At 38.5% G+C, this 16,204-nt stretch overlaps 1 protein-coding gene across 6 annotated transcripts in view; it reads left to right on the plus strand.

The window, feature by feature from the left end:
- LOC140599936 (uncharacterized) overlaps positions 1–16,204 on the plus strand; it is a 102,186-nt gene that overhangs the window by 59,369 nt on the left and 26,613 nt on the right. For 3 of the 6 annotated variants that reach the window (XM_072766435.1, XM_072766438.1, XM_072766440.1), the window contains exon 7: positions 7,637–7,712. The exons of the other annotated variants lie outside the window; for them this stretch is intronic. In XM_072766435.1, the coding sequence (XP_072622536.1) occupies positions 7,637–7,712 (76 nt within the window). The remainder of the gene's footprint in view (positions 1–7,636; positions 7,713–16,204) is intronic. 6 annotated transcript variants of the gene reach the window in all.

Raw genomic sequence — 16,204 nt, forward strand, 5'->3', positions numbered from 1 at the left:
TAGCCCAGTGAAGGATTTCTGTTTTCCACATTCTTTATATGCAGATAACTACAAAATCTGATTTTATTTAATAGTATGGTTTACTCACAGTCTGTAAAACTTTATATCTACCATGGGTGGAATGAAATTGTGCTCAAAGAATCCCAAAATGTTGCTTAGGTCTTTCTCTCCCCTTTTCCATGAACTGGGTCTGGGCTAGAACAGTTTAATAAGTGTTAAATATCTGAATGGATGTGCAGATTTCACCTTTTAGGGTAAGAGCAGCTCCTCAAAGAGATAAGCTTTGTTTTTCCATTTGAGTTTATTTATACCTCAAATAATAAATGTGACATTGCCTCAGCAATTGCCTGGCCCCCCCAAAAAAAGTTAATTTCATCTTTTGCTAAATATACTGTTTAGCCTAAAAAATAAAGGTAGGTCAGGGAAAAAATCAGTATAGATAGAGGTATTAGATTTCAGGAAAATGAACTTAAAATGGTTACACTCTTCATTACCCTCTCAACTCAAATGATGGGCTAAGGAGCTTTTGTGATATGACCTGTTTACCTCTTCATCTTCCCTTTCATTCCTGCCTTCGTCCTCTCCCTGTTATCTAGAGCCATGCTAAATTCCGTCCAGTTCTCTGTGTGCCTTGTTTTCTTCTACGTTCTTTCATGCCTAAATTCTGCTCATCTTCCAGAAATGCTTCTCAGAAGCCTTCCCTGAGCTTCCACAGATGGACAAAGTGCCCGTCCCAGTGCTGAGTGTTCCTGAGTATGAGGTGTATCACCCCCTCTGCTGGGGAGTGCGGTCTCTCTCTGGACCCTAGGTTACTTAAGGCACAGATGATTTCTTTTCCTCCTTCCTTTACGTAATATGCGTTCATATCATTAGACACAGACAAATATTTTTGAAGGGTGACTAAATTCGTCTGGATGATACATTTAATATTTGTCTATATGTTTATCTTAGAATGGATTTTGGAATAGGTATTACCTTATTTCTTACTGACAATGTACGCTTCGAAAAACATGGATGTAGGGATCCCTGGGTGGCACAGCGGTTTGGCGCCTGCCTTTGGCCCAGGGCGCGATCCTGGAGACCCGGGATCGAGTCCCACATCGGGCTCCCGGTGCATGGAGCCTGCTTCTCCCTCTGCCTGTGTCTCTGCCTCTCTGTCTCTCTCTCTCTCTCTCTCTCTCTCTCTGTGACTATCATAAATAAATAAAAATTAAAAAAAGAAAAATAAAAGAAAAACATGGATGTTAAATATGTTAAGTGATGGTAATCTATTTTGTAAGAAATACTGAAAACAAAATCTTAACAGGTTTACAAAAAAATTCCATTTTGTTAAAATTTGCTTAAAATGACAGATACAGAATCCTATGCTTAGAATTGTCGGCATGGGAAAGTATGAGGAAAAAGCGATAAGAAGATGTTTTTTTAAGGTCCTCATTCGTAAGGAATGTGAGAGGACCCAGCAGGTACACCTTCTGAATGAATGCTCAAAAGGCAGTTTTGAAAGTTAGCCAGTAACCATATTCAGAGTTTTGCCAACCCTGGAGGGTTGGCCCTAAAGCAATGGAAGGGAGATAGAACTAGGACGAGTCTAAGGGCATTGAGTCAAAGGACTAATGATTGAAAGGCAAGGTCTTCAAGTGAAATACCAGAAGGAAGAAAAGCCAAGTGGTGCTGGATGGATGACAGTGGAGTAAAGCATGTGGCTCAGGCCATCTGTGACCCATATAAAGAGAACAGGGTGCTCTACTGCCTTCAGGGGGCCAGGCTCAGAAGGCGACAAGAAGGGCAAAAGAGATCCCTGAAAGAGTGGAGGGGTTTTACTTCATTTTAGTCAACCTTCAGTCTCTGCCTTGTAACTTCAAATGTCTAGTAATTGAAAAGAATTGGAGAACCGTGAAATGAGAGTGGCCTTTGGTTCTACTTGTTGGGTTCATGTTGTTGTACATGTGTGTGCAGCCAACCAGCAGTGCTCATTATGTACCGGATCATGTACTAAGAAGGGTCTCTTACTGAAAATCAGGAAAGAGGAGAGAGAAAGAACTAGTTTCGATAGCTTTCTGATTTGGAAAACCGTAATAAAAATCAAGATTTAAAAAAATTAAAAAAGTAAAAATTATGATTTTCATTATACAGTAAGGGAGTAGTGTTCATTCATTTCTGTGTTCGTTGTCGTGAGGATTAACCATAGAGCAAGTCCTGTGAAATGAAGAATGGTTGTATTCTAATTCAATTCCTTGAATTTCTTGTTTCCTTGTTTTTAAGTGGAGGTTTTGGGGTTTTTTGTTTGTATTTTTTATTGGGGTTCAATTTGCCAACATATAGCATGAAACCCACTGCTCATCACATCAAGTGCCATTCTCGGGGCCCGTCACCAGTCACCCCATCTCCCCACCCACTTCCCCTTTCACTACCTCTTGTTCATTTTCCAGAGTTAGGAGTCTCTCATGTTTTGTCATCCTCTCTGATTTTTCTCAGTGATGTTTTTATGTATTTATTTTAATTTTTTAGGATTTTATTTATGAGAGAGAGAGAGAGAAATGCAGAGACACAGGCAGAAGTTGAAGCAGAGTCCATGCAGGGAGCCCGACGTGGGACTCGATCACGGGTCTCCAGGATCACAACCTGGGCTGCAGGTGTCGCTAAACGGCTGAGAACGGGGCTGACCCTAAGTGAAGATTTTATTTTATTTTATTTTTACGTTTTTGACTTTTTTTCTTGGAGTTCATTGCCAACATATCACATAATGCCCAGTTTTCATCCAACCACGTGTCCCCCTCAGTTCCCATCACCCAGTCACCCCAACCCTCACCCACCTCCCCTTCCACTACCCCTTGTTCATTACCCAGCGTTAGATGTCTCTCATGTTTTGTCACCCTCACTGATATTTTCACTCACGTTCTCTCCTTCCCTTTACTCCCTTTCACTAATTTTTGTATCCCCCAAATGAATAAGACCATATAATGTTTTTCCTTTTCCTATTGACTTTATTTCACTCAGCATAATACCCTCCAGGTCCATCCACATTGAAGCAAATGGGGGGTATTTGTTGTTTCTAGTGGCTGAGTAATATTCCATTGTATACATAGACCACATCTTCTTTATCCATTCATCTTTTGATGGACACGAGGCTCCTTCCACAGTTTGGCTATTGTGGACATTGCTGCTAGAAACATCGGGGTGCAGGTGTCCTGGTGTATGACTGCATCTGTATCTTTGGGGTAAATCCCTAGCAGTGCAATTTTTGGGCCATAGGGCAGATCTATTTATAACTCTTTGAGGAACCTCCGCACAATTTTCCAGAGTGGCTGGACCAGTTCACATTCCCACTAACATTGCAAGAGGGTTTCCCTTTCTTCACATCCTCTCCAACATTTGTTGCTTCGTTTCCTCTGTTTGGTTTTTACTGACATTCAAAAAACGTAAAAGTTCAGGCTCATAACTTTGTTGCATTTCTCAGTCCTTTCAACAACAAAAGGAAATCGTGTATTATGACTAGAAGTTCAACAACAGTCCTAAAATAAAATTTAGTGAGTCCTAAAATATTGGAAGAAAATTCTAAAATATACATTGATGTTCTACAAGGAAAAGATTGAGTTTAAACAAAAGAGCCAGAGCTCATTCTTCCAGAAGGTTTAAGTTGAATACAGAGCCCTTTTACAAGTATATTAGAAAAATAAGTAGTCCCACAGTATCAGTCAATTCATGTATAAATGAGAAGAGAGCTACCTTTAGTGAAACTAACTCTAAAGTAGTTGACTGCCAAGCTGATTGTTAAATTGGTTATTATTAAAACACGAGAACAATCCCACACACAGAAATGAGGTCCCAGATTGGAAGAACTGTTAAATGTAGCTGCTCATAATCTATGTTAAATAATTCCTCCACAATTTGAGTAGATATATATCAACATGGCAGTCTTATATGTAATTTATGGTGTTTAGGAAATTATCCAATGGACTTCATGATTCCATAGAGCTTATTTTTTAGAGATGCTAGTGAATACGGAGGGAGAAAAATAAATGCTCAAAAAAGTCCTATTGCCATCTTACACATTTGGGGAAACTGTAAGACAATGTCCAAAGAATCTTGGTGTTCAATACTTTTATATATAGTAATAACTAACACCATAAAATAGCACCCGTTTAGATAGAATTGATGGTAGACGTGGCAGTACTACATCCTTTTCTATAATGTTTGAGCCTATGTAGTACTTAAGACCTTTCCTCCAGGCATCAACATTAAATATTGAATACTAGAAAGCATGAAAATAATTTTGTTTTTGGAAGTAGTTTATGTGAAATTTTCCTGCATGTTCCATTGGAGATTTGTGAGGAGCCTGCTTCTCCCTCTGCCTGTGTCTCTGCCTCTCTCTCCCTCTCTGTGTCTCTCATGATTAGATAGATAGATAGATAGATAGATAGATAGATAGATAGATAGATAGATAGATAGATAAACAAATCTTTTACAGAACTAAGTAAAATAATCATCATTATTTTATGATTTATAAAATGCAGTAAAAGTTAAGGAAATCACCCTGAGAGGCAGGAAGCCTCTCATTTGGCCATCTTTTTAACATGTTATACTCATTTTCCTCCCTTGTTTAAGGCTTTTTTTTTTTCGTACGTATGTCATGACTTTTTTTGTTAGCTATACTTTTGAGGAAGAACCTTTTCAATTTAGAGGTGCTGTATCTTTCTCTAGCCATTAATTCATTGTCTTCTAGAATACACATTTGCTTCAATGTATCCCTTAGAGTGCAACAATCCTGAACTCCTATGGGATTTTTCACCAATGACAGATGAAAGTTGTTTTTTCAACTTCCCTGTTTTATTGAAGCAGGTCTGAAGACCAGGAAGAAAGCTGACTAGTGATCTGAATTGCAAAATGTTGAGAACTAACGAGTGAATTTTCATGGTGCCTAATGACTCACAAAGGAAGTTTATTACTTATTTGAAGTAAAGACAATGCAGTCATTTGTAGGATATCTTTAGCTAGAAAGTTTTGATATTCTTTTTTTTTTTAAAGAATTTTATTTTATTTTAATTTATGATAGTCACAGAGAGAGAGAGAGAGAGAGAGAGAGAGAGAGGCAGAGACACAGGCAGAGGGAGGAGAAGCAGGCTCCATGCACCGGGAGCCCGACGTGGGACTCGATCCCGGGTCTCCAGGATCGCGCCCTGGGCCAAAGGAAGGCGCCAAACCACTGCGCCACCCAGGGATCCCAAGTTTTGATATTCTTTGAAGAAAATTAATACAACAAAACCTTAGAAAGTTTTAGAAGAAGTTACAAAAACATCAAAACCTGAGCTGCACAAAAGAAAAGTCACGTATCTGAGGTCACAAACGTAAGGGAAGCAAGTAAGTGCAGGAAAGCTGGGAGCTTCTCGATTGGTTGTAGCCATAGAGAGTTTGGACAAGACAACAGGATGCCACTTTTATTTTGTAGGGAAGTGTCGTTTGTGACCATCATTTGTAAATGGGTTTTCCATTGGTTTTGACGTCCACAGTGTTTGCCACTTTTCTGGTCTAACTGGACTAAGACATCCCTCACTCCTGTTACCACTAGTCCATGTTTTCAGTGCTGTTGGTTGGCTTTGGAAATGTGACCTTTGTGGATAAAATAGGGAAGTTTCTCTGGCATCGAGTGGAAAACAAGGAGCTCACACAAGGCTCTGTACAGTTGGTGTGTGTGCATGCATGCATGAGATACTTTCATAACAGGATTTGTTATGAAATATTTTTACATATATATTTATATATACAAAATATACTGTATTTTACAATGAAGTGAGCTGGGGAAAAGACAATGTTATTAAGAAAATCCGAAGGAAGAGGGGCGCTTGGGTCCTGCAATCATTGGGCTCTTGGGTGATGCAATCAGTTAAGTGTCTGACTCTTGAATTTGGCTCAGGTCATGATCTCATGATCTTTGCATCAAGCCCTGCATCAGGCTTCATGCTCAGCAGTGAGTCTACTTGGAATTCCCTCCCTCTGTCCCCTACTCATGTGTACACACACACTCTCATTCTCTCTCTCTTAAATAAGTAACTAAATCTTCAAAAAAGGAAAATCACAAGAGTAAAGATATATATGGTACTGTACTGTATAAAGAAGTGGACCCATGCAATTCCAACACCTGTTGTTCAAGGAACAACTGTATTCTTATCTTAATATCTCCCACTTACTAAGCCGCGATCCTTAGAAAGCCATCAGCAGTTGTCCCTAAGACTAATGACCTTTTTCTCTCTCCTACTCCTAGTCTGCATAACAGGAATGCTGCCCCTGTCTACTGTATTAGTGGGAAAAGATCTCTGAGGGCAATTTAGAAGACCCGGTGTCTGTTTCCATGATTGCCCTTTTCAAGCTGGGTCACCTTTCCTCACTCCATGGAGCCTTTGTTCTTTTATGTATGCTTGAATAGTAGATGGTCATCAAAGATTCTCACACAGTATAATCTACTTGAAAAATTGTGCGTTTGCTACTCTGTATGAAGAGGTAAAACATGGATGTGCAGTCACATATGACTTTGGATTCCTGGAGTGACCCTTGCTGTAGGCTTTGTTTTGCTAGAGCTCGTGTTCATCTCTAAGTGTCTGCTGTATTGAGGACTGTGGGGAGTAAATAAGACCATATGTGGAAATTTCCGAGAGTGTCTACCTGGGAGGAAGTACATATGATCCCGGGTGGGGCCATGAGACTGGTGAGGTGGTGGGGGTCTTGACAGCAGTCAGACTTGGTGCATTGAGGTTTCCTCTGCAGCAACGAGCAAAGCAGAACAACAGAGGTGCCATGGTCCCCAGTAGCCCCACTGTCCTATGTCTTAAGCATATCCCTAAATGTTACTGGGCACCTACTTGGACAGTAATCATCCCAAATAGGTGGTCCTGAGCAAGCAGCTGTAGGGGTGCTCTGCAATCTTAGCATGTTTTCCTGGGGTCATGAGTGCTATTTTCCAAAGAGAATACAAAAATGGAACCTGCTGTTTGTACCCATAAGCTGTGACATATTGAAATTGCTTTGTATGACATTGAGTTCCCTTTAGTGCCTTTCACGTAAGCTAACAGTCAAAACCTATTTTATTTTTACTGTTCTTGGCCTATTTCTTTAATGAATAAGTAATTTTTTGTCCCTAAAGAGGCTTACCGTGAAAGAGGGAAAGCTTTTGGGCATCAACTCTTATGTTAAAATTAATGGAAAAAAGAGAGCCACATTCATGAAAGTATCTTGAAGCTATAGAATATACAGTGAGAAATAATTTACAGAGAGACGAAACTAGTGGCTTAATTAGGTTTAGATACATGAAATTGCTGACTTTGTTTTTCCTATAAAAACCAGTTTTATTTAGTTCAAGGTAGTATCTTCCATAGATACCCTGATTCGTGCTTTATTCTATTTTGAATACCTGTTGATGGTAGTACTCAGCTACACTCGTGGCTGTTTTGTTTAAAGTAACGTCATATGTCGAAAATAATCATCTTCTTGGTGGACCCTTTTATTTTACAAAGAGTGATGCCGTATTTATTTATTTATTTGTTTATTTATGTATTTATTTATTTATTTTCATCCTGAGTTCTAGAATGTAGCTTATGGTGTTTATTCTCGTAGATTTTTCTTTTTCTTTTTTTTTTCCTCGCAGATTTTTCTATTGAAGCAACCGAGAAGCTACATCTCTGCTGTCCTAATGTCTTGTCTGGTAGCCCCTTTTCTGTCTTGTAAGTGTTATCTATATTTTGTATAAAAACTCATGTGGTTACCTTATGCATAGTATGTCTTCACCATAGTTCATGGCTGAATTTAGAATACTTAGAGACATCGAGGTCAGTTAGGATCTTTCTTTTAATTGTTCAGAAAATGGATGATGAAATCATTAAGTAAGGGAAGAAGGATGGATGGGTAGAGGAGGAGAGACCCAGGGGATGTGGAGCTGAGACTTGCTCACTGTTGCCATGAGTGTGACTTGGCATGGTGAGGGTTGACTTTAGATTTGTGATTTGGATGCATCATTAGAAAGTGGTGTTTTATTAGCCAAGATAGAGAACACAGAAGAAAGAGGAAGTTACAGGGATTACGGATTGCAGTGTGGGATAGAAGATGACGCTTTCAGTGTTTGTGCTGGATTTACAATGACCGCCATGTATTCAGATTGGAGATACATAGCAGGCAGCTGAAAACCAGAGTTGCAAACTTGAAAGATGGGTTTGTCTGTTTGTATGTCATTTTTACGTGGTGTGGATTCACCATATAAAGGAACGATATTAAAAAATGAGAACAGCATTTTTTTTCTCTTTGATACTTGTTTTGAAGGAACATGAATGTGTTTGGTCAGGGTTTAAGCTGTCCTAAGAGGTGTGTGTGTGTGTGTGTGTGTGTGTGTGTGTGTGTGTGTGTGTGTGTGTACAGGAATACCCATTCTTGTTGAACGTTTTGGTTACTCATTAGTTAAATGCAAGATCATATGATACTCTGAAGTTTTCATATTTATAATATAGGACATCCTCTCTGAGGTTTTAAATTACTAAATCAGATGAGGAACCCTTGGAAGTTTATTGGAAGTATATAATATTGCCTTTTAGGATAGGTAGTGATAAAATCCTAATGAGTTGTCACTGTTTTAAGATCTGTGAAGTTCTCTAATTGGTATTCATACAGGTATTGTTAATGGAAATAACCTCTTGCAGTCTAAAATGTTGTGAAAGTAATATTACTACACTCCTTCTGCCTTTATCTGGAACATTCTGCCTTTTTAGATATTTGTATATTATGTCTATTGCCCCTAAAAGCATAGATATATTATGATTTATTACCTCTTCCTGCTAGTAAGATACATTTTTTTCATATTTTAACATTTTTGAAATTGTGATGTGTTTAGAGTCACCTGGGACATTAATTTGAGTTATTTCACCTTTGGAAAAGATATTAGTAAATTAATTATGTATCTCAAAATCAATATTCAGAATCAAGTAAATACTACACACTAAATTATCACAATCCACTACCCCAGGCATTTACTATTGTCATGGGGCACTTTGATTAGTTGATTCCAATTTTGGCTCCTTAGTTATTTTGTAGTACTGAGTTTAGTGTTCAACCCCTGGGTAGAAGCACTGATTTTTCTGATCTTCAGGCAATAGATTAACACTGAGAATTTTTTAATGAACTCATGATTCCTCCAATAATCTCTGTATCTGTCACCTCCTTAGGGAAGTGATCCCCCAGTTGTTATGTGCTGACTTCCCTTCTGAAGCTGGGAATGTCTGTTCATCTTTGTATTTCCAGAGCGAACCTTGTGAGGTAGCACATGCTACACGTGAGCATGGAAGTGGGCTGATGGCTTGACTCACAAATTTGACCTGACCTATGGTCCAGTACCTGCTTTTCTTTTTGAGAGTCCAAGATCCTATGGACTCACTGAACCTCCACCTCTGTAGTGGACAGTGCTGGAAGGGATATCCAGAAAAATTCACTTGCTTTTATTTATTATGTTTTTAAGATTGTTGAATTAAGACACTAATTAGAGAATATTTGGAAATTAAAGAAAATCTTTAAAATTCTAGCATAATCTTACTGCACAGCAGTTGTCATGGTGAATTTTTAATTGCATATGTATTTATTAGATAATTTTGTCTACATTTACATATGACATGTAATTGAAAAGTCTTTTTTTCCAAATTATTCTAAAATGTTTCTTTAGTTCTCTTTAACTAAAACACCACATATTGATATATTCTTTCTTATAGAATTCTATTTTTTTAAATTTTTTATTTATTTATTTATGATAGTCACAGAGAGAGAGAGAGAGAGGCAGAGACACAGGCAGAGGGAGAAGCAGGCTCCATGCACCAGGAGCCCGACGTGGGATTCGATCCTGGGTCTCCAGGATCGCGCCCTGGGCCAAAGGCAGGCGCCAAACCGCTGCGCCACCCAGGGATCCCTCTTTCTTATAGAATTCTAATTTCACTTGTCTTTTTTTTTTTTTTTTTGGCCTGAATAATAGGTTTATTTATTTTTATTTTTATTTTTTTATTTTGTTTATCTTTTTAAAGATTTATTTATTTATTTATTTATTCACAATAGACATAGAGAGAGAGAGAGGCAGAGACAGGCAGAAGGAGAAGCAGACTCCATGCCAGGAGCCTGATGCGGGACTTGATCCTGGACGTGACTCCAGAATCACGCCCTGGGCCAAAGGCAGGTGCCAAACCTCTGAGCCAACCAGGGATCCCCTTATTTTTTTATTATTAAAGATTTACTTATTTATTCATGAGAGAGAGAGAGAGAGAGAGTGGGTGGGGTGTCAGAGGGAGATATCAGTGAGTGTACATTATTTTGATTACGTTGCAGAAAATAAAACTACTATTTCTTTCATAGAAATACAGCAGTGGGAATTATTATGAGTATTTGTAGAAGTATTGAATTATGTCTCAGTGGATTTATGTGGGTGTGACTTTTCCTAATTTAAGAATGTACATTCAAGTTATTGCTGTCCTTTTTTTACTTCTTGACTGATTGAAAAATGTTGATTTTCTTACTACAGAGTGCCAAATAATAGGAGGATGAAGTTTTCTCTTTGGAGGGAATTCCAGTTTTACTTTGTACCTACTCCTTTTAATCTAAAAATTGAAACAAAAGTTGTGTCCTGAATCCCCATTGTTGTAATCGGTGACTAGTTAGAGTATACTGTACTTGAGGCTATTAGGTCTACAAATGCCATCCTATAATTACATTATTATTATTATTATTATTATTATTAAGATTATGGCTTGGAAGTTTTAAGTGCTAGGTTTCTCCTTTTGAAAGCAGATTTGGAAGTCATAAAGGACTGGCCCGATTTGTTTATTGAAGAGGTACAGTTTTTTTAATTTCAGGTTTCAGATTCAAGTAGAATTTGAGGAAAAGTATAATATATAGAATTGATCTTTTTATTCTTCTGGTGTTATTGGTGTTTCAATATAAATTATTGCTTGAATTGCTGTTACAGTCTTTCTAAGTTTCCTGGGTACATATCTGTTGTTCCTGCCTCCTGGCACTCGGTCATCTTCTGTGTGCTGTGGCAGGCTGCTGTTTATGGATGCCCAGCAGAGAAGTACTGAGGCTCAGTTCTCCCAAACGTGGAGACCACTGTGGATTGGATAGCATGCCATCGTGTAGACTGTCCTCATCCACCCCACTGTATGCTCAGTACTGTCTCTGGAGTGGGAGGAAGTTATTTCTTCCAAAAGGTTCAAATGAATTTCTAGTCATTTAATATCACTTCAAATAAATTTGACTACTTGTAGGTATGTTGCCTATTGTTTGTGAATGTATTTAAATTTTGTCTAATGGAAATGTATTTGCTGTTCTTGTTTTTAGACTTTCAGATTTTTTATAGGAGAGAAAATGAGAATATGGACAAAATGAGAACACCTGGAAGTTGATAGATTTAACATAGAATTTTTTTTCTGCAGTAGAAACTCTTTAAAGATAAAGATTTATCTTTAAAGATAAAGATCAGGAAATATTGGAAACAACCCAAATGTCTATTTATTACTGCCATATGATCCCGTTTTTGAAAAAAAAAAAAGCCAAATTAAGAAATATAGTATTTATTGTATTATTTTATAATATTACAAAATAGGGATCCCTGGGTGGCGCAGCAGTTTAGCGCCTGCCTTTGGCCCAGGGCGCGATCCTGGAGACCCGGGATCAAGTCCTACATCAGGCTCCCGGTGCATGGAGCCTGCTTCTCCCTCTGCCTGTTCTCTGCCTCTCTCTCTCTGTGACTATCATAAAAAAAAAAAAAAATAATAATAATAATAATAATACTACAAAATATACTGTTACATTATAATGAGATAATATAGTATTTATTAGATTATATAAAGGATATGTACATATGTTGTAAAACTATCAAACCAACTGAAGGAATGATGAAATGATTCAGCATATATTTATCTTTCAGACAGTAGGCTGTGAGATGAGATTAGGGGAAAGCACACAGCTTAGTAGTATGCTCCATACTTGCCTTGCTTACTGAATGTTCTTTACTCATTTAAAATATTATATATATAAAGAAAACATTTCGTAAGATCTGGTTTAAAAAGGCAGCACATGGATAGCCCGGGTGGCTCAGCATTTTAGCACTGCCTTTGCCCCAGGGCGTGATCCTGGAGATCCGGGATGGAGCTCACTTCTCCCTCTGTCTGTGACTCTGTGCCTCTCTGTGTGTGTCTCATGAATAAATAAAATCTTAAAAAAGGGCAGCACAATAATTGGTTACTTTGTTGCCTCAGTGCTGTAACAGAATAGCAGGGAGGAAATTGGGTGGCTCATACACAGATATAGATTTTGGATGTCCGTGGCCCAAGCACCTGCAGATTTGGTGTCTGGTGGAAGCCCATTTCCTGGTTCAGAGGGCGCTGCTTTCTTCTTGGGTCTCCCACATGGCAGCTCTGTGGGCTGGGTTATTTTTTTTACAAGGGCGAAAATCCCATTCATGAGGACTAAACCCTCGTGACCTCATCACCTCCCAACCACGTTAGGTCCTAATACCATGAGGACTAGATTATATCATGTGAATCTGTGGGGGGCGGGGCGGGGTGTCACAAGGATTCAGTCTGTAACATGTTTGGAGAATCATATATGGACCACCTAGGAGGTGAGTGAAAAACTCACCTAGGAATATATGACTAATTTTGTCTTTTAGGATATTTATAAGTTATTTTAATGGTGTTACAGAAAGCATCCAATTATATGGAAATTTTTCTGATGTAGAACAGGAACTGAAAATTGCAATTCCTCACTAGCCAGTAAAAACTTTATTGTTGATCTCACAGGATAATTGTCAGAATCAGATGTAATACAGGATATAGGAAAAATTGTAAGATTTAAATGCTGTTAAAATATAACATCATTCCTATTCTGGTATTCTTTCCAAACATAATTATTTGATATTAGGAGTCACAGAATTTCTGCTTTGTTTAAAACTGTGTTCTTGTTCTCGACTGTTTCTAATAATAGAACACACACCCTTGTTTTTTATTCGTTACTTCAACACACTTTGGGTTCCTTTGGGAAAAAAAAACCAAGCACTGCCAGTATTGAGGAGTATCGGTTATGAATAAGTAAGCATTTAGAGTAGACAGGTGTCAGTTTTGTCTGGATCAGGATACTAGTCTGTGGGTCTGTGTCACTTCAGATGACTACCATGCCACCTGCTTCAATCTCTTTGCTCAGGATCCTGCTTCATGGAAGGCTGGAGTTTTGCTAATTCTGTCCTATAAGCAGCATAGGTTTCCTGTGTGTGTTTATCAGTTGGTGTATCCCTGCAACTGACATAATATGACACACTTCTTGCTCATAGGCCTTCCGAATGTTTTCATTCAGTAAGTGATAGACTTGATTCTTTTCTTTACTTCTTTTTGCATAGAGAGACCTACTATTAGCAATTGAATACTCACCCACTGAAACAGAAACGACCACCATGATTTCATAAAAGGCACCGAGCATTGGGTCATTTACTGAAGGAAATTACATAGTATTCTCTATACAGAATCTCAGTTCATACTTTTAAGACTATTTGCCTGAGGAAAGAACAGTGTGTGAAATTGGGTAAATTATTTTTTTCACATTTACCTGATTGATAAGAGGTTAAGTGTCATCAAGTACAACCACTAAGTACTCTTTTATTTTTAAAGTTAGGTTCCACAAACTATAAGTTTGGCATTTTATTAGACTGCTGAATAAAGGCATGTAGGCTTAATAGAATTAAAAACTGCCTTATATACCTGGCACGTGTGTATATGCCATTGTACTCATAATCAGTTGCAAATGCATTTAAAGTATAAGCAGCTCTTCTCATGGGAATCTTTTGATTATCCTTATTTTAGAAAAATTACCTGGTTGATGTCAAAGTGAAATGATACGGAGATTCATTTCTGTCCATTTGTAAATCACTGACACATCTGTTTTGATTAATAACTTTAAAATATTTTATGTACTTAGGTAAGCTGTTCAAAAATGTTTCTAAGGAAGTTTTGTATGGGGAAACATCTGGCTTATTAACTTACATAGTAGAAAATCCACACCTTTGTTACTGTTTGGCAATACAGAATACGTAACAAGCACTGAATTTAGTACTCATTTGGCCACACAAAGTTGAGAATAAAGTTCGTACTTGGGAGTATTAGTTAAGTTCACGTTATCTTCCCTTTGATCCAAAATATGAATGTTTTGAATATTAACAATGACTGGAAATCTCATGTTGGGACTGAGAAAGATAGAATATATATCTGCTTTGAGGAGAAAGTAACATAAAAGAAATCACTTCTATATTTAAATATACACATATATCTGTCGGTAGAATTTTAAGTTTAAGTGTAATTAATGGCTGCTAACATTGCACAGTTTGTCAAGTTTGCCACATGGGATGCCATGGAAGAAGTATTACATATTCTGGTTTTATGGCATTAAAAATTAAATATTACTTGGTTATGTTTGAATATTTTCTTTTTTAAGATTTTATTTATTCATTAATGAGAGAGACAGAGAGGCAAAGACACAGGCAGAGAGAGAGGCAGAGAGAGAGAAGCAGGCTCCATGCAGGGAGGCCAACATGGAACTAAATCCCACGTCTCCAGGATCACACCCTGGGCCAAAGGCAGGCGCCAAACTACAGCCACCCGGGCATCCATCCCTGTGTTTGAATATTTTCAAACAAATCACTAGTGTACATGGGAGTATGTTGAAATATTTAAATGCTGTGAAGTTTCTTTTTCAATATTAAATTTTATTATCAGACATGAGCTAGTGTTTATAAATTATAGAGATGTTTTTCAGTAATTTTGACACAGTAAGTTTTGAGAGTTGGTCAGTTTTTTCGTTGTTCCTAAATTTTAAAATTGTCTCAAAAGTTCTTCTATACAGAGTCAAAACTTTTATGATGATTTCAGTATATGTTTGGGCAGCAATTATAAGAAAATGATGTGAAGTCTTTTGATACTGAAGACATCATTATTTGAGTATATCCTTCTTACCATCAAAAATTATACAGGACAGATTCATTGTGAAACCAGCTGATGTATCATTGTTGCATTTTATTGATTAAAAACCATTAAACACAATTAAAGAATTTTCTGCTTAAAATAGTTTAAACTGATACAAAGAAGAGTTTGATTGCACTTCAATTTTTATCCCTTTTTACTTGAAAAGCAAAAGAAGAAAAATTGTCCCTATGGCTTTCAATCTATAGAAGATGAAAATAATTTTAGTTTTTTGGCAGCAATCATAAAAAGTACCTGAGGATTCCTCTAATAACGTGTACCATTAATATCTTCCTTATAGCTGTATCCTAGGGTCTTTACAACGTGGGGAGGGCTCGGAGCAGAGGCCGGAATTGTCTCTGCTCCAGTGCTGGCTGCTGGATGGAGGGTTCAGGGCTTTGAATCTCATGTGTCACACCTCGGCCTGGATGGCCCAGGTGGCTGCTGGCTAGCTGGAGCCTTAGTCATCCAGTATAATCCTCGAGCCCTCGGTTCATCATTCTGTAGTCTTTTCCTCCCCGTGCGGTCTTCCCAGCACTGTCACCACACCACTTACACAGCAGCTGGGTGCTCCCAGAGCACCAAAATGAAAGATGCTAGGCCTCCTTTTGGCCTAAATCCAAAACTGGCACCACCATTCCTGTCGCATCCTTTTGGTGGGACTACACAGAAGCATGCTTGCACCAGGAGGCAGGTTCAGTGGGAGCCACTTGCATTAAATCTTCCAGAGGAAGAGGGCTGGAGCCTGAGGTGGGGAGACCTACGTTTCTTTTACTAACTTTAAAACATTGACAATGGCTATGTGTTACCTTATCATTTGTTTGAGTTTTAGAAATTCATACATTGCATGGGCCTGCCTCCACACCTTTACCTTTGCTGTTCCTTGGCCTCAGCGCCCTTCCCTTCCAACTGCAGCTGACACATGCCTGGAGAAACTTTCCCTGTGTGCCCAAGTCAGATGACTCCCCACTGTTTGTGCATCTCTTATCTTATTCTTCCCCTACTGGAGTTAGTTAGGCAGTGGGAAGGACAGGGAAGGCCGGCACGAGCCAGGCTCGGCACCTTCCAGCCCCACAGCCACCTCTATCCAGGTCCCGGCCCTCCTCCCTGGGGCCAGGGTTCAGGTCCCCTCATTCCATGCACAGATCGCTGTCCAGGAGGTGGTGGGCAGGGATGGGTGGCTTGCC

Source organism: Vulpes vulpes, chromosome 8, assembly GCF_048418805.1.
Source record: "Vulpes vulpes isolate BD-2025 chromosome 8, VulVul3, whole genome shotgun sequence".
NCBI lineage: Eukaryota > Metazoa > Chordata > Mammalia > Carnivora > Canidae > Vulpes > Vulpes vulpes.